This window comes from Diabrotica virgifera, chromosome 5 (genome assembly GCF_917563875.1).
Source record: "Diabrotica virgifera virgifera chromosome 5, PGI_DIABVI_V3a".
Lineage (NCBI taxonomy): Eukaryota > Metazoa > Arthropoda > Insecta > Coleoptera > Chrysomelidae > Diabrotica > Diabrotica virgifera.
The window spans coordinates 61402362-61428726 of record NC_065447.1 but is presented as its reverse complement, the minus strand read 5'-3'; the positions used below and the strand labels follow the sequence as shown (position 1 = coordinate 61428726).

Below are 26365 nucleotides of genomic sequence, written 5' to 3'. Positions count from 1 at the left end.
TTCGAAAAAAAAAATGTTTTAGAACCCCTGACAGTCACAAAATGTCAATAATATTAATTTCTAAGTTATCCTACAGAAAAAAGTATAATGTTCTTTTCATGAGCATTTTTCAGCGCGTCACAGTTTTTAGATTTCTCTCTAAGGCATTAAATTGTATGTGACAGAAGAAAAACGCACGTCGCTGATTACATTTCGTCGGTGACATTATAACATTTAATCTAGTTGTCAATAGATGGCGCTAATAATATAATATTAAATAATATTATATTATTCCATATAAAAAAAATAATCTACAATTTATAAGACTATACAAATCAAAGAAAATACCATTTTATAAATGCAATAAACAAAATTGATTTGTTTTTATACCAAATTGCAAATAAAATGTGACAACTGTCAGATTTAACTAAAATGTCATGTTAGAATAAATGTCATAAATATTTATTTATCACGGACTAACCTTTTTTTCTATCATTTGTGACGCACTGAAAAATGCTCATGAAAAGAACCATATTTGCTTAAAACCTGTTTCTGATAAAATTTGGCATCACTGTTGGTCATAAGAACCTGTACTGTAAATTCAAGGTGGGACACACATTAGAGGTAACGCTGTCGAGTTTGTTTAATTTTAACGATTTTTGAGATTTTGGTATCACCCAGAAGTGAAAATAACTAAATTTTTTGGCAAAAAGGGTGAAAATCAACATAGTTAATATTGTTAAACAAAAAATAAGCATAAAACAAAAAATATCTCGACAGCTTCACCTCACGAAATCTAAAGAAAATCCATGCAAAATATCAGGTGGATCGGTCAAGTAGTTGTGTAGTTACACTGTCTACTGCCTTTGAAAAAAACAATTTTGAGAAAAACTGCATTTAAACATTTTGACAACTTTTATTTTCAATTTCTTTTCGTAAAGTGATGCATACCGGAATATGTTTTTGAATCGCGAAGTAATAAAAGATAAGGGGGATAGCTGTTCACGATTGGTGAAAATTTATGAGTTTGAGTTCTACAATATTTTATGTAACATATAAACCGTTCAAGTACTGTCAGTTGTATTGCCATATTTTATTTAATATTTTTCTTACAGGCGAGGGAACAGCTGCCTTAGTGCCGATAGATCACAAAGACAAAAATCCTTGGCATGATAGTGACAGTGATAACCAGTATGGAGATAATGAAGTGATATTCATTGAACAACCAAAACCAGTTGGTAAGCAAATCCATATTTTATTTTAATTTTGAAATATACCGAGAAAAGACTATTACTCTATTAAACATGTACTATAGTTACTACTTTCTTTAGGCTTATTGCATTTCTCTTCTTCGGCTTTTTACCATTATGAGTTCGCCGTTTTCGTCTTCCACAGCACTTTATTCTCCAAGTCACCTTCTCTAAGGTCTCTGTCTATCATAGTATTGTCCATGTAAGTTTTCCATCTCATAGTACGTCTTCCTCTTCGTCGTATTCCCGACGGGTCCCAGTACAACATTCTTTTCGCCACCTAGGCTCTGGCATTCTCGGTATATATCTGTACCACTACAGGGCTCTGTTTTCCAACTTTTTTGTAATTGAGCATTCTACTTCCATTCTGTTCTCTATTTCCTCTGTTCCTATTCTATCCTCTGTGGTGATTTGTAGACATCTTCTCATAAAGTCCAATTCAACTGTTCTCTCATGCATCTGTCTCTCTCTCTCTCTCTCTCTCTCTCTCTCTCTCTCTCTCTCTCTCTCTCTCTCTCATACAAAGCCAATAGACATCTTATAAAGTCCAATTTTATTTCGTATTGTTGTTGTCATTGGCCATACTTCCTCTCCATGTAGGGTAATATTCAGCACTATGCTCTGAAAGAACCTTTTTTTGATTTCTTTGGTTAGATATTTGGTCCATATCACTCCATGAAGTGCTTCCGTGGCTTGTTTTCCCCGTACTATAAGTACCATCTCGGCTTATCATTGACCCTAAATACTTGAAAGTATTACAACTCAATAGTGTCTTCTAAACTTAAGTTTAAATCGGCAACCTCGGATCCAATTATCCAGTACATAATGATTCAATAAAATTGTGTTTTGACTAGGAAAGTTTTGGGGTAGTTCTGATTTCTTTCATTATATATGGATTTTGGGCTGTTGAATCCAAATATGAGGTTTGCGGACAAAATTTCTTGCCGGAAAATTGAAAAAATCGCGAAAAAAGCGAAAAATTTCAGCTTTTTTCCGCTTTTTTGCTCAAATCTCGAACTATTAACTTTTAGTAAATGGTCTGTTAACAGCAATTAAAGTACTTAAAACTATCTACAAATATCACTATTTACTTTTTTTTTCAGACGAACCGTTCGATCTAAAGTACAAGTTAAAAATTGCCAATTTTTAACGGTCTCGGCAAAACCCACTTATTACATTCCAAAACTTTATTTTTTAATAGAATGCTGACACTTCCAGACGAACAGCTTCTGTATAGGATGAACAAAACCCAAAGAGGAAACTACATCAACCTATTTTCTTGAGGCGTACTTTTTGTAGAGAAAACGGCTAACCCTGCAAGGAATGGTGAGACCAACTATCTGGGCCTTACTGCCGCTACAAGACTTTGAGCAAGCGCGTTGCTTATCTGGAAGTGTCAACAATCGCAGGCGATCCGCAAAAAATTGACCAGCGTTTTACACAACAGGTGTACGAAAACGCTGAATTTAACCCTTTCTATGCCAGGCCTTAATTTGCATGTTGGTCCCTCAATCCCAAAGGTTTTTTCATGCTTAGAGTCCCATTGCCTTATATATACGTCGCATATAAATAAACAAATAAATGACCAAAACATGTTTTTTAATAAGTTTTTTTAACTAACTTAAACGTTTTCTTTTCAAAAGTACTCATCAGAGAGCAAAACCAAATTGAAAAAATGTAACTAACTTAAAAAAAAATAATGTAATGTAAATTAACATTAAAAGTTTTCTTTTGTGTGGTACTCCTCAACACATGACACTACGCAAAGGCCGACTCCGTATCTTGCACACATGTATCTCGATTCGCTTCTTTTTTTTTCTGGTCTTTTCTGTGGCTACAAACGCTTCACCTTCTAGCAGCTAGCTATAAGCGTTGCCACCAGTGCTACAATATAGCATATATCTAAAATATGTGAACAAATATATAAGGCAATGGGTCCGCATGACCTGTCTTAGGTGCCAACATTTTGAGGCTTTGGGAACAATAATCTAACATTTTCGGACGTATTTCTACGGCATTGGGACACCAATGAGTCTAAAATTTTATAAGCAACGCATATTTTCGGCTTTGGTAAATTGAGACCATAACACCTTGAACGTATATATAAGACGGCTGAGAATACAGACCCACTTTTTTAAAAACATATATATGCAGCGTTGGGACAGAAATTGTTAACGTACATACAGTCGACGGATACCACACTTTTTACGTCATGGTGTAACGGTCACGTTACAAAATTAGCTCTTTAATTATTATTATAATTATTTTCCCTCGGTCTCCATTTAAATTCTCTAATTTCTCGTATAGGACTACTGGGGTGACGTCATACCTCGGTGATGGAACGTACTCCACCTATCGAGAATGATTTCGTTTTCTGAGAGAATTTGACGTTCACCTTGGCGGAGAAACGTCTCTCGTTCGTGACTTGGTTTGTGGCTGCTAAGTGGGTTGGTTTGGTACTTGGTACTGGTACCATGAAATGGCGAATGAGTTCCATACATTATTTTATAACATCAATCCAGTTTTTTTAAGTAAAAAGTTACCAGCAAGGGTTGTCTGGAGTTAGGGAGACATGTGTGTGACAACTCCTGTTGGAGCCTAATAGGAATCATTCGCCATTTGGAAGAAACCCTAACATGAAACCGTAGCCCTTTGACCACCTAGGGAAACCACTGCAGCCACGGCCAAGTCACCATTGGGAGTATGTCGATTTGGGAGCAAGCTATGGGAGCGTTCCAGCTCAATTTTCGTCTTGGCACCTGGGCCTACAGGAGTCATGGGGTCGCACCATCCTGGTGCATCATTTTCTAGGATGCAACCGCAACCTCGTTTGGGAACATTTAGTGAGGTGTTTTAGTAACTATTGGTTTTTTTTATATTTCAGACTATCTGTTAAATACACTATGTTTTTTTTCAGATTTAGGTTACCTCTGGTTTTTTTTGACATATTTGTATATTAGATTATTTGGTTCCCAAACTTTGTATCTACGGTAACTTCTTGTGCACAGGAATAAGCCTAGAGAAAATTAGGTTTTTAATACTTTATTATTGCTTTGATATTGATTTATGTAATTCGGGTAAATTTATTTTTTTAATATTACTAGCTTGTTTCCCAAATATTTTACTGTTATTCGCTTTATTCCATTTGTTCGGTTAATTTAGGTCATCGTCGGTATTTATCTCAACTTCATTTCTACTTTAGTCAATTGTATATTTAACTTTATTTATTCATTATTGTATTTTCCCTTAGTGAGGCTTGGGCCTATTTATTTGTAGTATTTTCATCTTTGTCAGTTTCCTTTAGTTGTACGTAGCAGGCGTACTATAACCATTTGGTAGAAGACTTATGTAATTTTGTACCCTATATATATATATATATATATATATATATATATATATATATATATATATATATATATATATATAAATCCTACTATCAATTTGGCATCGATACATTATGCATTTACCATCAATTTGGCATCGTCTTGCAAAGTGGCATCTGTATATCGATGCCACTTTACACTACCTTAATAACTTTTTTCCTGTACTTGTTAGCAGAAGTCTAATCAACTCTGTAGTTAGAGATTTGATTCCTTGATGTTACTTTAATATATCAGCTTTCTTTGTTTATTCCTTACTGACTTATATAAGTTTATTCCATAAAATGTTTGAGTTCAAAATGATGGCACAGTGAAAATATTATATACATTTAGTTCAGTGTTTTACCGTTTTGTCGCTGCCGCTATATACATGAAAACGTATATCCCACTTTCATTATCAATCATTTTGGCATCAGAAATTTGGCATCACTGTTGAATACAATATTATCCACAACGAAAAATAGGCAATTTGAGAATGTATATATTATTTTCATCAACAAATCATTCTGGCATCAAGTTGTTTTCACCCAATTTTGAAAAAATGTGAAAGCTTATAATCCAAGGATGGTACTAAAGGTGAGAAATTTGACCTAAACTATCTGTCCGTCGGTCTGTCCGACCGCGAATATAACTCTTACGTCATTATACCAGGTAGAATGACAAATGAGGTGTCAAATGAAAGCGTATAATCCAAGGATGGTACTAAAGGTGAGATATTTGACTTAAACTTTCTGTCCTTCGGTCTGTCCGACCGCAAATATAACTCCTCCGTCATTATACCAGGTAGAATGACAAATGAGGTGTCAAATGAAAGCTTATAATCCAAGGATGGTACTAAAGGTGAGAAATTTGACTTAGGCTGTCTGTCCGTCGGTCCGACCGACCGCGAATATAGCTCCTCCGTCATTATACCAGGTAGAATGACAAATGAGGTGTCAAATAGAAGCTTATAATCCAAGGATGGTACTAAAGGTGAGACATTTGACTTAGGCTGTCGGTCCGTCCGACCGCGAATATAACTCCTCCGTCATTATACCAGGTAGAATGACAAATGAGGTGTCAAATGAAAGCTTATAACCAAAGATGGTACTAAAGGTGAGAAATTTGACTTAGGCTGTCTGTCCGTCGCGTCGGTCAGTCCGACCCCGAATATAGCTCCTCCGTCATTATACCAGGTAGAATGACAAATGAGATGTCAAATGAAAGCTTATAATCGAAGTATGGTACTAAAGGTGAGACGTCGGTCCGTCCGACCGCGAATATAACTCCTCCGTCATTATACCAGGTAGAATGAAAAATGAGGTGTCAAAAGAAAGCTTATAATCCAAGGATGGTACTAAAAGTGAGAAATTTGACTTAGGCTGTCTGTCCGTCTGTCCGTCCGACCGCGAATATAGCTCCTCCGTCATTATACCAGGTAGAATGACAAATGAGATGTCAAATGAAAGCTTATAATCCAAGGATGGTATTAAAGGTGAGAAATTTAACTTGGGCTGTCTGTCCGTCCGACCGCGAATATAACTCCTCTACTATACCAGGTAGAATGACAAAAGAGGTGTCAAATGAAAGCTTATAATCCAAGGATGGTACTAAAGGTGAGAAATTTGACTTACGCTGTCTGACCGTCGGTCCGTCCGACCGCGAATATAGCTCCTCCGTCAATATACCAGGTAGAATGACAAATGAGGTGTCAAATGAAAGCTTATAATCCAAAGATGGTACTAAAGGTGAGAAATTTGACTTAGGCTGTCTGTCCGTCGCGTCGGTCAGTCCGACCCCGAATATAGCTCCTCCGTCATTATACCAGGTAGAATGACAAATGAGATGTCAAATGAAAGCTTATAATCGAAGTATGGTACTAAAGGTGAGACGTCGGTCCGTCCGACCGCGAATATAACTCCTCCGTCATTATACCAGGTAGAATGAAAAATGAGGTGTCAAAAGAAAGCTTATAATCCAAGGATGGTACTAAAAGTGAGAAATTTGACTTAGGCTGTCTGTCCGTTTGTCCGTCCGACCGCGAATATAGCTCCTCCGTCATTATACCAGGTAGAATGACAAATGAGATGTCAAATGAAAGCTTATAATCCAAGGATGGTATTAAAGGTGAGAAATTTGACTTGGGCTGTCTGTCCGTCGGTCCGTCCGACCGCGAATATAACTCCTCTACTATACCAGGTAGAATGACAAAAGAGGTGTCAAATGAAAGCTTATAATCCAAGGATGGTACTAAAGGTGAGAAATTTGACTTACGCTGTCTGACCGTCGGTCCGTCCGACCGCGAATATAGCTCCTCCGTCAATATACCAGGTAGAATGACAAATGAGGTGTCAAATGAAAGCTTATAATCCAAGGATGATACTAAAGGTGAAAAATTTGACCTAGGCTGTCTGTCCGTCGATCCCTCCGACCGCGAGTATAAATCCTCCGTCATTATACCAGGTATAATGGCAAATGAGGTGCCAAATGATAGCTTATAGTTCAAGCATGGTATTAAAGATGAAAAATTTTACCTAGGCTGTCTGTCCGTATGTCTGTCCATCCGCGAATACAACTCCTCCGTTATTAATACAGATAGAATGACAAATCGGGTGTCGAATGAAAGCTTTTAACTTAAGGATGGTATTATTAAAGATGAGAAATTTGACGTCGGAGTTCCGGTTTTAGAGTTGCAACCGTAAGTATTTACTATTTTAAAGTTGCCGAAAGAGAATAAGTGATATATTATTCAACGTGGCTTAGCAAGATGAGAACAAATGTAAAATTTTGGTTTTTACGTAATTTCCGCTTAAAAAGTTATAACCGGAAATGCCATTATTCGCGGTGTGCAAGTACTTGGAACGGATACGAGAAACGATCGTGCGCGAATAGCGGAGAAATATTGCAACTTTCTTAAATAATTCATATTGTCCATTGAAATTGTCAAATTGACGTACATTTCATACCTACTGCCATTGAAGAAGAAAAATTATATGTTGCTCTGCAATATTGATATTATATGCAATTATTATATGAAGGCAAATTAAATTAATTGTATTTTGCTTGCAGTACTGCATTTTAATAACTAATTTTATTTACTACATACAATTGTTTACGTTTTAATAACATAACCTGAATCTTATTTTTTCTTCTTATTATTTTTTTGGATTATGGCCTTGACAATTATCCAGTAACCAGGACTAATATAATTGGCCAATATAATTAAAAGTGCGAATAAAGTTGCAGAGCGTAGAAACCAGGTGTCGTTTTGCCGAACTTGCACGGTCCCAATAGACTCAGAAATAGTATACGAACACATAAATCGAAGCGTATTGAAAGGTTTGAATCTTTAGAGTTATTTCTGTGTAAACAGTTTAGTAAAAATGACTCAAAATTAGTAAATTTGTATATCAATCCACGCAAAGTTACACGAAGAATTCAAATATCGACTTCCAATTCTACTTTCGATTACTTTGGGTGAAAACCTAGGACTTACGAAGTCCAATTACTTGTTTTCTTTAAAAATAAGACATGTCATAAATATGCCTTAGGCATCATAGAAGACAATGACACAGAAAAATCAAACAAGCAGCAGGTCAAAAGGGCCTTAGTTATGTATCTTCGGTCCTATTGGTTCAATCGTGACGTACAGCGCCTGAAACGATGGGATTTAACTGGCAGAATACGATGGTGTAGACAAATGAAAATGACGGCATGTAATAACACTTTAAAATTGTAGAAATAAAATGGATTAACGCACATGGTATGACATATTATGTGAGAGTATTTAACAAATAGAATACGATTACATACGTCCAGTTTTTGACAAGCGACTTCTCTACATATGATAAACGCGAAAGGGCCCCAACGTTCACTGTTCGACATAGGCCTCCCGTTCACTGCATATACCCACTGCTTTCTGACGCTGTGACTTAAGAGGATAGGATTTAACGAATAAAACGACAAAGAAGACTAAACAAGGCAGATCACGGGAAAAACACAACTGTCCGTTTTATACTCCACAGGGAAGCATCAAATATTCAACGTAAGGATATATTATAGTATAACGGTATGATAAATCTTTTTCTTTTTTTTTTTCATTTAGTGCATTCCGTACGTTTTTTAAACATAATCAGGAGAAGTTGTTGAATTTCTGAAGTCTATAAAAGAATTTCTTAACAAACCTTTTTTTAATTGTGTTATGGATTATTTTTAAGAATGTGTTTAAAAGGTAGCTCACAGGCTTATTGTTCAATGGTCTTATCACTTTTAAACGCCTGTCTTTTTTGTAGGACTATTAATTGTGATTTCAAACATTCTAGCGGGACAATGCCTTTTGTGTAACTGAAATAAATATTGTTATCCATTTAATTTTTTTCCTCAATTAATTGAATGCCTCCTACTGGTGTTTGGTCTAAGCTTACCGCTTTTCCCCATTTAAGCTAAACTGCTCGTCAAAAGTTAGGGATATAGAAAATTATGCTCATTTTCATAGCTAATTTTTTCGAGAACAGATTAACGGATTCCACTAATTTTTTTTAATATTTTAGATTTTTCGTTAGTATTTACACAGTTGTGCAAAAGTTTACCCAAACTTTTTTTTGTACTTTTACCGAGTGGTATAAGTACAAAAAAGAAGTTTGAGTAAACCTCTTGTTAGGTATTAGTTACGTATCTTCACTCCCATTGGTCCAAACGTGTCGTACGGCGGCTCAAATGATAGGAATCAGTCAACAGAATACAATGACACAGAAAAATCAATTACAGTAAAATATTGAAAGGGCCTTAGTTACGTATATTCGCTGCTATTTTTCCAATCATGACGTACGGTGGCTAAAATGGTAGGAATTAACCAACAGAATACAATGACACCCAAATCCGGTGTCGGAAAGCTGGTCGAGAACACTTCGTCGACGGAAAATTGGTCGACAACAGTTGGTCGACAAACAGTTGGTCGAATGCACAATTCATCGAATGGACAATTCATCGACGAACATTTGATCGAATGGAATTTTCGTCGACAAACTGTTATTTATCTTTAGGATAAAGGGATTAATGGTGACAAACGACGGGTAACTGGAATATTGTATTATATATTTTTTTTTGGGTTTTGTTAATTTTGTACCTAAATCTTACCGGAGGTATTGCGCCTTTTATAAATGTGTAGTTGTGAATTAAGTTTTTGATAATAAAATCAAGAGGGTAAGAATCGCTTTACTTTTAAACTCTTCACTTTTGGCGCATCATGGACGCCTCGTTTTTAAAAGAATCGTTTTAATTTTTTTTTGTATAAACATGCTCTTTCATTCGTTTAAATGTTGCTTTTCAAATTTTCTAATATTTATAAACAAAGCCCCGGTGAATTTTTGAAAAAAGTGGCTAACTCGGGTTTTAAGGGTTGTAGGGCATTAAATTTTTGTTTCAGTTTCTATAAGAATACCAACATGTCGAATAAAAAAAATTAACTTCCTACGTGTTGTTGTTCTGAAGCTATTTTCTTGTGGCATTTTTGGAATTAACTAGTTTTGATGGGAAATAAGCCACAATTTTACTAAAAAAACTGATTTTATTAACGTTTCGACGCTCAAATCGGGTGTCGTTGTCAAAATAAAACCATTTTTTTTAGTAAAATTGTGGCTTATTTCCCATCAAAATTAGTTAATTCCCACATGTTAATGCGGTTGTTATTTTAATTGTTTATTCGCGAACTCAATCGACTATAGGTGGCAGTGCAGTTGCATGAAAATGGCCGATGTAATTGGGATAATGCATTTTGATATAATTAATATTTTTATTGATGTAATTAATTAATATAAATAAATCATTCATTAAATGAACACACCAGACAAGCATTCAATCGACATTGATATATAGGTTAACGGATGTTTTGTTTAAATCTTCATCCCAATTCCTCTAGTTCAAAATAAGCGGCAGCACCCTCGCTTGAGTTCGCGAATAAGCTTAAAATAACACTACTTTTTCAAAATTATTTTATAATTATTTATAATATTTATTATAAACTTTTTATTCAAGACTTGATCTAATTTGATAAATTGAACCTTTCTCTTTGGTTTGATGTCTTTAGAATTTATGTTGACCTAATAGTTTATGCATAATAACGCTGTAGATAGAAGCTTTTTGGGATAAACAATTTCAATTTTGCAATAACTATTAGGTAAAACTTCTTGAAATTTTAACGGCTGAATACTTCTAATATTGTTCCTTTACTTACGCGAAAATAAAGCTTTTAGTGTATTTTTAGAAAAGTTATTAATTATTTTCAAAAAATCGACTTTTGAAGCTATTTTCCCAATAACTAAGCAACAAATTAACAAAAAGAACTTTCCAAACACTCATTTTAAAGAATTTTCTATGCTCTTCAGTAAAATTGTATCACCTTTCCATACAGCATACCGGTCTCCACCTTTAATATTTACAATCAAATAGCGATCTTTAATTGTTTATATATTGTTTATAAGTTAAAAAGTACGTTTGATTTTTTGCATAATTTTTATATTGGATACTGTTGTAACTAAATTTACCCTAATGCCATAAGCAGTTCTTAGATACCTGTATCAACGGATGTCACGAAAGAGGCCATTTATTTGCTAATTTCTCTGGTCTATCACACCCTTTCTTATCTGTGTTTACAATCCAAATCATTAAGCCACATAAAGAGGTAGGGCAATAAACTCACTATAGCTATAGAAATGCTTTTACTACAAAATTTTAAAAGATAAGAGTTATAACGGAACAAGTATGCATACCTGCATTTTAAGACCCAGGTAGATTTTTGGGGATGACACAATGACACTAAAAGATGGCTTTGCCGATGATTGCATTCAATTGAGATGGTAAGTAGGTATGAATCACCTCTAGTTATATTTTAATGGCTTTGTAATTTAACTTCATGGGGTACGAAAGAATTAAGAAACTTTTAAGAATTTGAAAAAACATAGTTTTTGGGGGGTTTAGGTGTTTTACACAATTTTTGAATATCCCTAAAAACTCAGTTATTTCAAATTATATATACGTAACCTATAAAAAACCTTGAGTTAGTCTATTTTGAAGTATATAAAATGGAGAAAATCCCAAAAAACTACCGAAAAAACCAGTTTTCCGGATTTTTGAAGATGGCGCACCTTACGAATAAATCTGAAAAAAGTCAGAAATACAGATTTTGATAAAATTCACAAAACGCAAAAAAATTAGACATGCAGCCATCGCCAAAAAAAGTTATACGTACCTATTAAAAAAACAAAAAACATTGAGGTTATGTACACTCGACCTTCGGGTCCATAAAAATATATGTTTTGTAAAAGCCTCAGCTGTGCGTGTGAATTTTTTGTAATTTATAATTTAATTGCAAACCAACTTAAAAAAAAATAAAATCGAAAAATTGACATTTTTTGATGTGGGGAAAGGGGAAGGGGGTGGTGGGCTAAAATTGCGGTGATTCTTAATTTTTTTAATCACATAGAACGTAAAAAAATAAAAAAAAATATTCAGGCTGTATCGACTTCAAAATAATACAGCATCATGCCAAAAGGGCCTTAGTTATGTATGTTCGGCCCTATTGATCCAATCGTGACGTACGTCGGCTGAAATGATAGGAACTAACCAATAGCATACAATGACATAGAGAAATCAAATACAGCCTCATGTCAAAAAGAATAGAATAAACAAAAATTTCTTTTGAATTAAATATTTGAAATAAAAAATCACACTAAATTTTCTTTTTTTTTCACCCTTTCACTTATCAATATAAACATAAAAGTTTTTAGAGAGTTTCGCCCTCGGTTATAATGTAATCTTTCATTCTGCGTTTAAATTTTTCCAAAATTCTTATTAGTTTTCTCAGGATTCGAATAAACTGAATGCATTTAAATAGCATTGGTCATAATTTTGCGCCTACTCCCTCAAGGCTTAAAAAATGTAACATTTCAACGGAATGGAGATATTTCAAAGATTCGCTGAGACTATAATTTTTATCTAATATACATATATCTGTAGTCCATCCACTCACGGTAAATATTGCAAAACCTCCGAATTTTAAACAACCGCTTGGATTGACATGAAATTGGGTATGCACATAGCTGACAGGTCAAAGAAAAAGTGATATTGTGCCGACGTGTGCTTTTGCCTTGGGAGTTAGTACAACCACTTTTATAATGTGAAAAGACATACATTCAAAATAAGTCCTAAAGTGGATAAACTGAGTAATTCTAAGCTAGTTTTTGTTCTATAGATTTTTTCTTAACATACTGTTTGAGTTATTTGCAAGTGAATATATTATGTTCGTTTTTCAACAAAAAAGTCACGTTTTTAGACGGTTTTAGAAAAAAACTCAAAAAGTATTTTAACGAAAAATATTCTTAGCAAAAATATAGCGTATAAAAAAGTGAAAACAATGGTGTATGTATGAAGTCTGTAGACCCTGTAAAAGTAGAGTTGTAGTTAAGAGGAAACAGTAGCGATCAACAGGTAGCGAAAACGCGTTCCAAGATTGCGGCTGTAATTTTGAATATTTTTTCGAGATATTTGGCACACGTATTCGTAATATAATAAAGAATGGCGGTACAGAGCCCAATTTGAAAAATATATGAATATGTGGAAATTACTCTGTAATTAAATACAATATTTAAAAAACGAGCCTGTACCGCCATTAAGAAGAACAAAAAAATACACTTTCTTCAAATGAACTTTTTTATCCGATGCCTAGATTTTGTGTCATTTTGGAACTACTAAAATTTTGTATTTCATTAGTAGTTCCAAAATGACACAAAATCTAGGCATCGGATAAAAAGTTTATTTGAAGAAAGTGTATTTTTTTGTTCTTCTTAATGGCGGTACAGGCTCGTTTTTTTAATATTATATTTAATTACAGAGTAATTTCCACATATTAATATATTTTTCAAATTCGGCTCTGTACCGCCATTCTTTATTATATTACGAATACGTGTGCCAAATATCTCGAAAAAATATTCAAAATTACAGCCGCAATCTTGGAACGCGTTTTGGCTACCTGTTGATCGCTACTGTATCACCTTAATGAAAAGCAGGTTCTACTTCGTCAAAATACAAATCGAATATTTTAACATGAAATAACCATAAAACGAAGCACTTTTCGGGAAAAACTCATGACTTACAACTGTTATAAAATGTCTAAAAAGTTTTATTTGTATTTTTATAAACGTTTCTAGCATCAAAAGTTAGTTAGCATCAAAATGAAGTCTCTTTTTTGTTAAAAAAATGTAAAAATCACCGCCTAATTTACTTATGTATTGTTTATGTGATATGTACATTTTTTACTCTTTGAGATATTTAGTATCACTAATGTTTAAGTTATTTTAAACCAAGGCATTTTTTTTCAAAATTAAAATTTTTTTATTTTAAAACCAATTTTTTTTAATAAGCATTTCTTGCCAATAAATCTTATAGATCATATAAACAGTATAATATAAGTAAATTAACTAGGGCGGTAACTATTAATTTCATATGGAATGCTAATTAGGTGGTGATTTTCACGATTTCTTTTAGCAAAAAAGGGACATATTTTATTTAAAGCGTAACTTACTTTTGATGCTGATGGTGATAGAATAGATACTTTTTAAATAACAAAAATAAAACTTTTTTAAACACTTTAAAAAATTTGTGGCGAGTTTTCCCCGAAAAGTGCGTTATTTTTTGGATATTTTACGTTGAACTAGTCGATTTGGAATTCGACGAATAAGAACCAACTGTTGTTCAGCTCCAACTCTGTTTTTATTGTGTGTCCAGACTTCATACATACATAATTTTTTTTACTGTTTTATAAGCTTTATATTTGCTAAGAATAGTTTTTTCGATCAAATACTTACTTTTTGATTTATTTACGAAAAACCATCTAAAAACAAAAAATACAAGGAATTTAATTAGTTTATCCACTTACGGACATATTTTTACCTATATTTTTTCACACTCGAGAAGGGGGTGGTACTCATCCCCAGAAAAAAGCACACACTGGCACAATATCACTTTTTTCTTTGACATGTTAGCTATGCTTATGTCAAATTTCATGCCAATCCAAGCGATTTTGTAAAATCCAAAAACAGTGAGTAAATTGTCCAATGATATCTTTAAAAAAGACTAGTGCATTTTACAAAAACTTAGGTCAATAAATAATATGAAAACAGCGGAATATCAACCAATGTTGAATGTTTTTACAAAGTATTGTTTATTTTTCGCTACTCGAAGGGGACAACTATTAAACTGGTTTCTTCCACTTCCAGACAATTTTTTAACCGCATATGACATCAAAACCAGAATTAAAAAAATTCGGTTTCGACCTCTTAATACACGTAAATTGATCAAGTATATTTTTCTGTGACTATGTGTGTCACTTCCGGGTACACCATTTTAACCGGAAGTGGTGTAAAACTAAAAAAAGTATTTCTTTGTTCTCATTTTTCTAATGCGCGTCAAATTTCTAATCGCTAGTACCATCTATGGGTTATAATCTTTCATTCAACCTCTGTGATTATATCTGACAGACGGACGGACAGACAGGCATAAAACCGGACAGGCATAAATATTTGTTCTCGTCTTTCTAAGGCGCGTCGAGTAATACATAGTTTGTACTATTTCTGCGAATTTAGAACAATACTTCGGGTTGCAACTCTTTATCCTGAAGTCGGAGGCCAAATTTCTCACCTTTAGTACCATCTTTGGGTTATAAGCTTTCATTCCACATCTAATTTGTCATGTTTTAACCCGGCATCCGACAGGTGAACTTTTTTGCCACTAACAGACAGGTGGGATGTGACAAACCCCAGCATTGAAAGAGTTAAAGAATCTCAAAAAATATCTCTACGTTTAGATTAGTTAACAGAAACAGTAAAGATGCAGTAGAAATAAACAAACCAAGACACGTTAAATGATACTAGGAGCACTCCCGAATCATAATTTACAATGTGTAAACTTTGGAAATCATGACTTGGAATTTACAATGTATATACTGATGTGATCTTGATTATTGATATGAGATAATATTCTTATATGTCACTTAATTTAATCAATGTATTAATACTAATCTAATTAATTAACCAGATCACATATCAATATGTTTTCAATCTCAGGGCGAATTATAAATTAATTACTTACTTTCGTGGCTTCTGAATATTTCTTAATGGTTCCTAATCGGGATAGAAAAGAAAAGAGTAAAAAAAATACAAATATGGGTTACAATTATAATCAAAATATTTTTTATTTTATTCAAAAGGCAATCAATGCTTAATATTTGCTATTTCTTATTATTCTTAAACATAACATTTACAACTGGGAATTTTATTTCCTTTTGGTTTTCTATTGAAAGTTTTTATTAACATTTAACTATTAGGAGTTATTAGGGACAACTCTATTTAAGTTTGATGAAGCTTTTCTGATATTATTGATTATGTTATTCAATTTTTTATGTGGAATTTAATACGAAAAACCCATACATTCATGTCCAAACAAATGAGACTGACCTTTTCCTGGTGAACTGAAAATGTCCTCACACAAAACCCTTTCCTGCTATCCTTGGCTGCGATCAAACCTCGTCCTGGCTTCCAGTGATGTTCTCCTTTGAAAAACTAGCTCGAATAGCTCTCGTTCCTGCTTTTGTCGTGATGCTGTGTTCTACCTTTTTCGAAACTGCTATCAGCTACCGGGACACTCTGGGCTCAAGGAGGTTCTTTTACTCTCGACCTGGCCTACTTCTCGTTCCACGATAGATACTCCACACTCACGGAACTACCGGCTTTCTCACTCCTCGAACACTACCGTCTACTACTCGACTTCACTTCTCGACAGCTCAAAACATTCTGATCCCACTTTGTCATTCATTCACCTACTTTCTCAATATCCCTTCCAGATTCACAAATCAACCTTCCACCACCAACTCTCATTCTCAGTATTCCTCAAAAACCAATTTTTAATCTTTCTAAATATGCTTAATGGATTTCAAAAGAAAATATTTAATTCCCATTCTAAAATCACTTTCTACTATTTACAAATTTTAATGACCTATTCTCTCTTTCAAATGAGTCTTATTTAGCATAGGCTAATGATCGAAACCTTCCGCGAAAAACGATAATGAACTATCATCTATTTCACTGAGTTTTATTTAGCATAGGCTAATGATCGACCTTCCGAGAAGAACGATAATGGTACGCGTCATTCACTTTGTTTATTTTAAGCGCACTGTCCCGAGTTCCGTCTAATCACTTCTTAAAATTAAATATAACAATTTGTTGTATACAGGGTGTTCTAAATTTATATGCCCGTGGTTGAGAAAATTGAAAATATTTTATATTAAATTGAATCCTGTTTACAACCATCAAAATTTAATTTTCATATCAAATAGAAATATAACAATACATTGTAAATAATTATGATTCGGGAGTGCTCCTAGTAGCATTTAACGTGTCTTGGTTTGTTTATTTCTACTGAATCTGGATTTTAAATTTAGTATAAATTTCTACGTATTATGACTGTTTCTTGTTGAGAATAAAGAAAAAACTTCACCAATTATGGTTTCATTTCGAAAACAACGCACACATCTTATGGAAAATATAATGTCACTCAAATTCAATAAAATTTATACGAATAGATCCGTTTTAATTTACCGATCAAATCTTATCATTGCGCCAACTCTCTATTTTCAAAAATAAGAGCAGAAATTGATACAAATAAATCTGAAATCAAATGGGTAGGTACATAAGTTAGAGAGAGAAAAAATATTTTAAACTACCCAGATTTTCGGTACTCCATAAATCAGCGGATTAGTTTCACTAATCCGCTTAGGCCCAGCGGGATTTAAGCTCTTATGAATAGCACTCGGAGCAATAATGATTGTAACTTTAACACTTTTAACACTTTATGGACTCCAAAAATGTGATTTCGATAAACTTTAATTGCAATTTGCGCCGTAATTAATCATAATTAAGAGTTGGCGCAATGATAAGATTTGATCGGTAAATTAAAACGGATCTATTCGTATAAATTTTATTGAATTTGAGTGACATTATATTTTCCATAAGATGTGTGCGTTGTCCGTATTATGACTGTTTCTTGTTGAGAATAAAGAAAAAACTTTACCAATTATGGTTTCATTTCGAAAACAACATAAGTCCACAAACTTTAAAACATAATATCAAAAAAATAAGCAACATTTAAACTTTTTTGGTCTTTCAGATATAGGTCTGGATCCCGCGTATGAAAAAAAAGTTGATTAATAGCAAGCTGAAAATTTGTTAATAGCTTAAGGGTGTCTAGTCGGATAAACTTTGATATATGGGAACACTGGAACATGGGCAGTTTTAATTTTGGAACAGGTTAAAAATTTGAAACGGTCACACCACGAAAACGGCACATGTATTTTGTCCGACAGAACAGACTTAAACTCTTCGAACAGAGATTAAACTCTCATGCAAAAATTAGACTGCTATTTATCACCAAATGGGCCTTTTAATGAGTAGAGCATGTAGAATATGTCAAATGACAGGAATTATGACAGGTGATAAATAGCAGTCTAATTTTTGCATGAGAGTTTAATCTCTATTCGGAGAGTTTAAGTCTGTTATGTCGGACAAAATAAATGTGCCGTTTTCGTGGTGTGACCGTTCCAAATTTTCAACCTGTTTCACAATTAAAACTGCCCCTGTTCCAGTGTTCCCATATATAAAAGTTTATCCGACTAAACACCCTTAAGCTATTAACAAATTTTCAGCTTGCTATTAATCAACTTTTTTTTCATACGCGGGATCCAGACCTAATAGATGCATTTATAACCCATAATACTTATATAAAATATAGTATTACTATCAGAATCTCTAACTACTAATGGAAAGATTTTTACGTTTCCTGAAAAATTTACACATTGTAACATACAGTGCTTCCATAAAGTAACGCATAATTTCATTATTTCGTAAACCGGCGACTTTAAGGAAAATTTTCGAAACATGTCGATTTTTATTTTTAAATTACAATTTTTTGGCATATTACATATCATACTAGTGATGTCATCCATCTGGGCTTGATAACGTAATCGATGAATTTTTTAAATGAGAATAGGGGTCATGTGATAGCTCATTTGAAAGGGTATTTAATTCTCTATTTACTAATACAAACAATAACATAATTATATATACAGGGTGTCCAAAAAGAATTCTTTAATTAAATTAATTGAGACAAAAAGAAAAATGTATGTAACTTATTTAATTCAAAATTCGTTTTACTTTTGTCAGAAAATTAAATGTTAGAGCTGCCATCCACCTGCCTCTTGGAAGTTTAAGATTACGCTTAAGCGAAAATCAATATTTAGGTTTTAAATAAAACATTTTTATGTTTGCTGGCACCAATAAAATATATTTAGAATTAAACAAATTACATACATTCATCTTTTTATACCAATTAATTTAATTTAAATAACATTTTTTGGACACCCTGTATAAATAATTATATTAACAATTATATTATTGAATAGAGAATTACATACCCTTTCAAATGAGCTATTACATGCCCTTTATTCTTATTTAAAAAAAATCAACGATTACGTCATCACGCCCAGATGGATGACGTCACTAGTATGATATGTATGCCAATAAATTGTAATTTAAAAATAAAAATCGACCTGTTTCGGTATTTTTCCTGAAAGTGTCCGGTTTGTGAAATAATGAATTTATGCGTTACTTTATGGACGCACTGTATATTGTTTCGCAATGACCCATTAAATTATTATAAATGCAATTAACCATTGACCATGTCATGAAAATGGCAATATAAAATTAATTTTTCAAATGTCAAACTTTAAAATTTGTTTTTGTTAACAAAAAAATAATTTAAATATCTATTATGAAATTCGTTACAAACAAAATCTGATATTTCAACTAAACGAAACAAAATACACAATAAAAGTGAATTATTAAACTCATTCAGGGACCCGTTCAGACAAAAGAGCCTACAACTGGTTTTTACCTGAGTGCGAGTGGAAGACTTGTAACGTGAAGCGATCGATATTATGTATCTAACTAGGTACTGTCTTTTCCGTAAAAATGTATATCTTGGCAACATCCTGTTGTTGCCAAAGTGATGTTTAAGCAATGTTTTTGACCTACGGGGGTCAAATTGTCGTTATAGTGTAAGGAATAAAATATATAAATAAATCGGATTACTGAAAATCCGACAACGGTGCCAAGCTTAAAGAAGTGTACTAAGCGAACATTCACGGATTATACCTAGAAAATGATAGCATTTCTAGGTGATGCCAAATGACTGCAACGTGAAAAGATGCCAATTTAATAGCGGGATGTATATATATATGTATATATATATATATATATATATATATATATATATATATATATATATATATATATATATGTAAGAGGTATTTAAGTTTATAACAGATAACATTATTGTTGTTATCTTTAAAATATATATAGCTTCTTGTATAACTTATGTCATTTTAGAGTTACATGATATATGCTTGTCTAACTCAGAGATTGTTAAAAATCTAGTAGTTATTTTAATAAATATTTATTTATTTTGTATATCATGAATTTTATTATTCCTTTATGTTTGTTATTACAGGTTTGATATATTTAATATTTGACAGCAGTATAAGATACCTGGGAGAATGATCGAAAATCATTTTCATGGCGCCCATGATTTGTTAGATTTATTTATCTTGTTCGTCTTTAGCAATTATCCATCTTCATTCAGTTTCAGTACATTATTCTTATTTTATTATTTCATCTTTTAGTCATCATTACTATCTATATAGAGCTACTGTTCTTCGACAGGCATGCAAACGAGCCGTATCCATCCTTGAGTGTCAAGTGGTTTTCTTGCATCTCTTGCTAGCCAACTCTATTCAGTTTGCCTCTGTCTCTTCCCACTTCTACTTCTATCCCTTCTAATTCCCCTTTCTTCAGTACTACTGCACTTTAGTAGTTTTTTTTTATTTTTCCTATTGCGGCTTCTCAACGTAGAAGCCACTTCACCCTTTTCTTTACACACCCCACATACTCTCTCTTCATTTTTATTCCTATAGTTTATTTATTTTTTCCTTACTTCTGTTGGAGTATATCTTTCTTTTTACTTTCACTCCAACAGAAGTTTTCTTCATTTTGTTACACTGGCGCCCAACGTGGGGCCAACCGTTTTATGGTTCTAAGACAGTAGTTCTTTTAGTTCAATTTTCTTTTATTGGAATTTTCTGTTTTACTAACTTTTTGATATCTTTGTATACATGTTACTTCTGATTTATTTTTGGTCTTTAAAATTTTATTAATACAAAACAGGTAGACTTATACTGCTTTTGGTTTTGATTAGTTTATTTTCGATACCTCATTTTTAGTTTTAGTGGTACAGCTCATATTTTAGTTTGAATTTTGTATTTTTATTGGAAACTTATTTGTGTATTTAGAATGAGTATACATAACTGACGTTATGTTCTATTAGTATAAATTTTTATTCCTTCTACCAATGGTAGTATGTTTGCACGTACAATTAATCGTTGACTATATGCATATATTTTTTTTTCTAGTATGGTTATATTTTATACCTAACTAGAAATCATTTTCAGTATTTAGGTATTTTATTTACTTTATTGATTTGATTATTTATATATTTTGCTGGCATTTTGATTTGTTGGTGTGTCGCTAATATTTTCTCCATATGTATCTTTGTCTTTCAAACTTTAGATTATATTTTATATTTGTTATTTTTAATATTTGGGTTGTTTGGTAAGACAGGCACACACCACAAAGCAATATCAGTCCAGACATTAGTTTCTATACATGATACGTTGAATTCGCATGGTTCGGATGATTACAGATGGTCATCCAAACTATTTTTCTTTAATTGGTAGTGTTAAACATAACAATTATGATTATTTTATGGTAAAGTAGTTCCATTATCCTTCTCATCTTCTAGTTTGTTAATTTTGATAATAATATTATATTAATGTGGGTACCATAATATAATGCTTATATGAATCAGATACTTTAGGTTGAGATTCAAATATAAATTCTTTATTAGTTCGGAAACATTGATACTACTTTTCTATTAAGTTATAGAACAATCTTCAGAAGAAGATTACCTTAACAGTGTTGTTCAAGCTAATCTCTTCTTCTGTTTGTCTTTAGCTTAGCTCAATCTTTAGTATGGTTAGAAATTTTAGTCTAATTTTTTTCCATCTGATAATGCAGGTACCTACATACATTGCTTGATTTCATCTTTGGCTTTGTTGTTGATGACTTTATTTATGAATTTATTACTTATTTTTTTAAGTATTATGTAGTACTTTATGTATGAGTTTATTTTTTTTTTGGTATTATACATGATGCATTTTAATTATTAGTATGAGTCAATACTGTTGATTGCTGATCCTGTCAGTAGGATTACACAATTAATAATAACTTCACTTATATTTTTGTTTAGTTTTGCACACCTAACCCCTAAGTTAGTAGGGTTGTTAACTTATTATATATTTATATATTGGGATAGGTAAGCTCATACAAGTACTCTTGTTTAATAATGGATATTATGATGGAACTATGTTAACTACCATATCTCAGGTTATGTGTTATATTATTTTGAATATTTGATTACTTACTAATTTTTTTTTATTATTTTTAAATCTTGTTACTGAATTTGCCATATGGGAAAGATGTTGTGGTTTATAATTTGTTATTGGGTTACTCTATTAACATTATTTGTCTCCAATATCTTAAACACTTTATAATAATTTATATCCTTCTATCCTACACACTATGATTCTGGAATTAGTTTGGCATTTTGACGTATGTATGGTTTCTTAAGTCTTTTATTGATTTCTTCTTGTGGACTAGTCTGTCGTTACTCTGTTAATGCTAGTGAGTGAGTACGTGGGTTCGAAATTCAGCAATTGGCCATTGCTATCAGATCTCGTAATCTATGTCCTCATGGCAGAGTAGGCAGATGTCTATTCATCATCAGTTCCTAACCATTCTTCTGTAATTAGTCCACTTATTCCAGTTACATTTTTACCATTTGATAGGGAAGTATTTAATTTATATTATATCTCTTACTTCATAGTATGTTGAACTTTGACTGTCGATGGATAAATATCTGGTGTACATATTTATCAATCTATGTTTAGACTATCCCTATACGCAGTAGGTTTGTTAACTCAGTATTTGGAGTGTTTAGACAAATGAGTTGTTCTTCAGAGTATATTCCCACTTCTTTCCTTAGGCATTAGTTGCTATTCAGATTCTGGAATATTTCCTGAATAATTCCACGTATGTGAGAACGCATGAATTTGCAGTTTTATTTAAAATTGTGCTCGTTCTCGTCAATTTTTTTTCCCTATCACTTATCATATTTTTTTTCTTCCTATTATTTATCATAGTGCGATAGACCTTGTAAGTTCACCATTCATTCTGTTTTCTTTCTTACTTATTCTTATATTAGTACCTTATCTGAGTCTGGTTATTCTCATACATCTGTTGTAGCAACATGCTATAGTTCGCGAATACCAGCACGAATTAAGTTTAGGTAGTTTCTATAATATCTTAGTCAATACACTTTAGGTATTTATCTTACTTTTGATTTAGTTTGGTTACATCTCTGTTACTTAGTCTGTTAGTAATTTTTTTTGTGACTTATTTTGATTACTTAGTTTGGATAGGTTCATATTACCGGATGAGGGTGTATGTAGACCTAATTTATTTATTTTGTTCAGTATTAGTTACCATTGGATCCAATAATTTAGTTTATTTAGTATTAGTAAGAATTGGTCCATAAATTTGCCTGATCGTTCTTCTTTGGATATACTCCTATATAAATCTGGTGTCCATTGATAGTCCGATTCTGGATAAGTGTCCGATTCTTCATTTATTTTGTGTATTTGGTTGGATAGGTTCGTATTACCGGATGTGGGTGTACGTAGACCTGATCTGTTTATGTGGTTTAGTATTGGTGTAAATTGGTCCATAAATTTGCCTGGTCGTTCTTCTTTAGATATGCCTTTTATGAATCTGGTGCCCACTGATAGTTCGACTTTGGATTAAGTGTCCGATTCCACATTTATTTTGGTTATTGAGTTTTGGATTCCTTTGGTATGTTTATTATTGGTATTATTTGGCATTAGTGAGAGTTGTTCCATAAATCTTCCTGATTGTTCTTCTCTGGATATACTATTATGAATCTGGTGTCCATTGTTAGTTCAATTTTGGATTAAGTGTTCAATTCTTTACTTATTTTAGTTACTGATTTTTTTTTTATTCACTTGGGTACATTTACTTTTGATATGGTTCGAATTGGCTCACACCTTTTCCTGGTTGTTCCGTCCTTGGATATATCCTTTATAAATCTGATGTCCATGGATAGCTCAATTTTGGTTTCAGTACCCAATTCGACACTTAGTTATTAGTATGAACTTTAGTACAATATTTAGTTTGTTTGGTTTTTGAAGCAATTCATTAATATTGGTAACAGAGAGTAACATAGTAACATTTTAGCATGAGTTTGAGTCATATATGTATTTATTTTTCCTTGAACCTTAGTTTATGCTTAGTGATAATCTTGCGAATCAACGTGGATTGTTAGACTATTGTAAATTTAGTTGTTAATATTTTGAAGTTTAGAAAAAAAATTTTATGGATAAAATTTTTTTTCCCGAGTAGAAGGGGATTGTAACGGTCACGTTACAAAATAAGCTCTTTAATTATTATTATAATTATTTTCCCTCGGTCTCCATTTAAATTCTCTAATTTCTCGTATAGGACTACTGGGGTGACGTCATACCTCGGTGATGGAACGTACTCCACCTATCGAGAATGATTTCGTTTTCTGAGAGAATTTGACGTTCACCTTGGCGGAGAAACGTCTCTCGTTCGTGACTTGGTTTGTGGCTGCTAAGTGGGTTGGTTTGGTACTTGGTACTGGTACCATGAAATGGCGAATGAGTTCCATACACCTTATTTTATAACATCAATCCAGTTTTTTTAAGTAAAAAGTTACCAGCAAGGGTTGTCTGGAGTTAGGGAGACATGTGTGTGACAACTCCTGTTGGAGCCTAATAGGAATCATTCGCCATTTGGAAGAAACCCTAACATGAAACCGTAGCCCTTTGACCACCTAGGGAAACCACTGCAGCCACGGCCAAGTCACCATTGGGAGTATGTCGATTTGGGAGCAAGCTATGGGAGCGTTCCAGCTCAATTTTCGTCTTGGCACCTGGGCCTACAGGAGTCATGGGGTCGCACCATCCTGGTGCATCATTTTCTAGGATGCAACCGCAACCTCGTTTGGGAACATTTAGTGAGGTGTTTTAGTAACTATTGGTTTTTTTATATTTCAGACTATCTGTTAAATACACTATGTTTTTTTCCAGATTTAGGTTACCTCTGGTTTTTTTTTGACATATTTGTATATTAGATTATTTGGTTCCCAAACTTTGTATCTACGGTAACTTCTTGTGCACAGGAATAAGCCTAGAGAAAATTAGGTTTTTAATACTTTATTATTGCTTTGATATTGGTTTATGTAATTCGGGTAAATTTATTTTTTTAATATTACTAGCTTGTTTCCCAAATATTTTACTGTTATTCGCTTTATTCCATTTGTTCGGTTAATTTAGGTCATCGTCGGTATTTATCTCAACTTCATTTCTACTTTAGTCAATTGTATATTTAACTTTATTTATTCATTATTGTATTTTCCCTTAGTGAGGCTTGGGCCTATTTATTTGTAGTATTTTCATCTTTGTCAGTTTCCTTTAGTTGTACGTAGCAGGCGTACTATAACCATTTGGTAGAAGACTTATGTAATTTTGTACCCTATATATATATATATGTAAGAGGTATTTAAGTTTATAACAGATAACATTATTGTTGTTATCTTTAAAATATATATAGCTTCTTGTATAACTTATGTCATTTTAGAGTTACATGATATATGCTTGTCTAACTCAGAGATTGTTAAAAATCTAGTAGTTATTTTAATAAATATTTATTTATTTTGTATATCATGAATTTTATTATTCCTTTATGTTTGTTATTACAGGTTTGATATATTTAATATTTGACAGCAGTATAAGATACCTGGGAGAATGATCGAAAATCATTTTCATGGCGCCCATGATTTGTTAGATTTATTTATCTTGTTCGTCTTTAGCAATTATCCATCTTCATTCAGTTTCAGTACATTATTCTTATTTTATTATTTCATCTTTTAGTCATCATTACTATCTATATAGAGCTACTGTTCTTCGACAGGCATGCAAACGAGCCGTATCCATCCTTGAGTGTCAAGTGGTTTTCTTGCATCTCTTGCTAGCCAACTCTATTCAGTTTGCCTCTGTCTCTTCCCACTTCTACTTCTATCCCTTCTAATTCCCCTTTCTTCAGTACTACTGCACTTTAGTAGTTTTTTTTTATTTTTCCTATTGCGGCTTCTCAACGTAGATAGAACTCACCCTTTTCTTTACACACCCCACATACTCTCTCTTCATTTTTATTCCTATAGTTTATTTATTTTTTCCTTACTTCTGTTGGAGTATATCTTTCTTTTTACTTTCACTCCAACAGAAGTTTTCTTCATTTTGTTACACTTAAATTTTGTTAAATTAACTGAACAAATGGAATAAAGCGAATAACAGTAAAATATTTGGGAAACAAGCTAGTAATATTAAAAAAATAAATTTACCCGAATTACATAAACCAATATCAAAGCAATAATAAAGTATTAAAAACCTAATTTTCTCTA

The 26365-nt window shown here is 32.7% G+C and overlaps 1 protein-coding gene across 2 annotated transcripts in view; it reads left to right on the top strand.

Moving 5' to 3' along the window:
- Positions 1-26365, top strand: part of LOC114334494 (uncharacterized) — a 70194-nt gene that overhangs the window by 21122 nt on the left and 22707 nt on the right. For both annotated transcript variants that reach the window (XM_050650031.1, XM_028284538.2), the window contains exon 7: positions 1095-1217. In XM_050650031.1, the coding sequence (XP_050505988.1) occupies positions 1095-1217 (123 nt within the window). The remainder of the gene's footprint in view (positions 1-1094; positions 1218-26365) is intronic.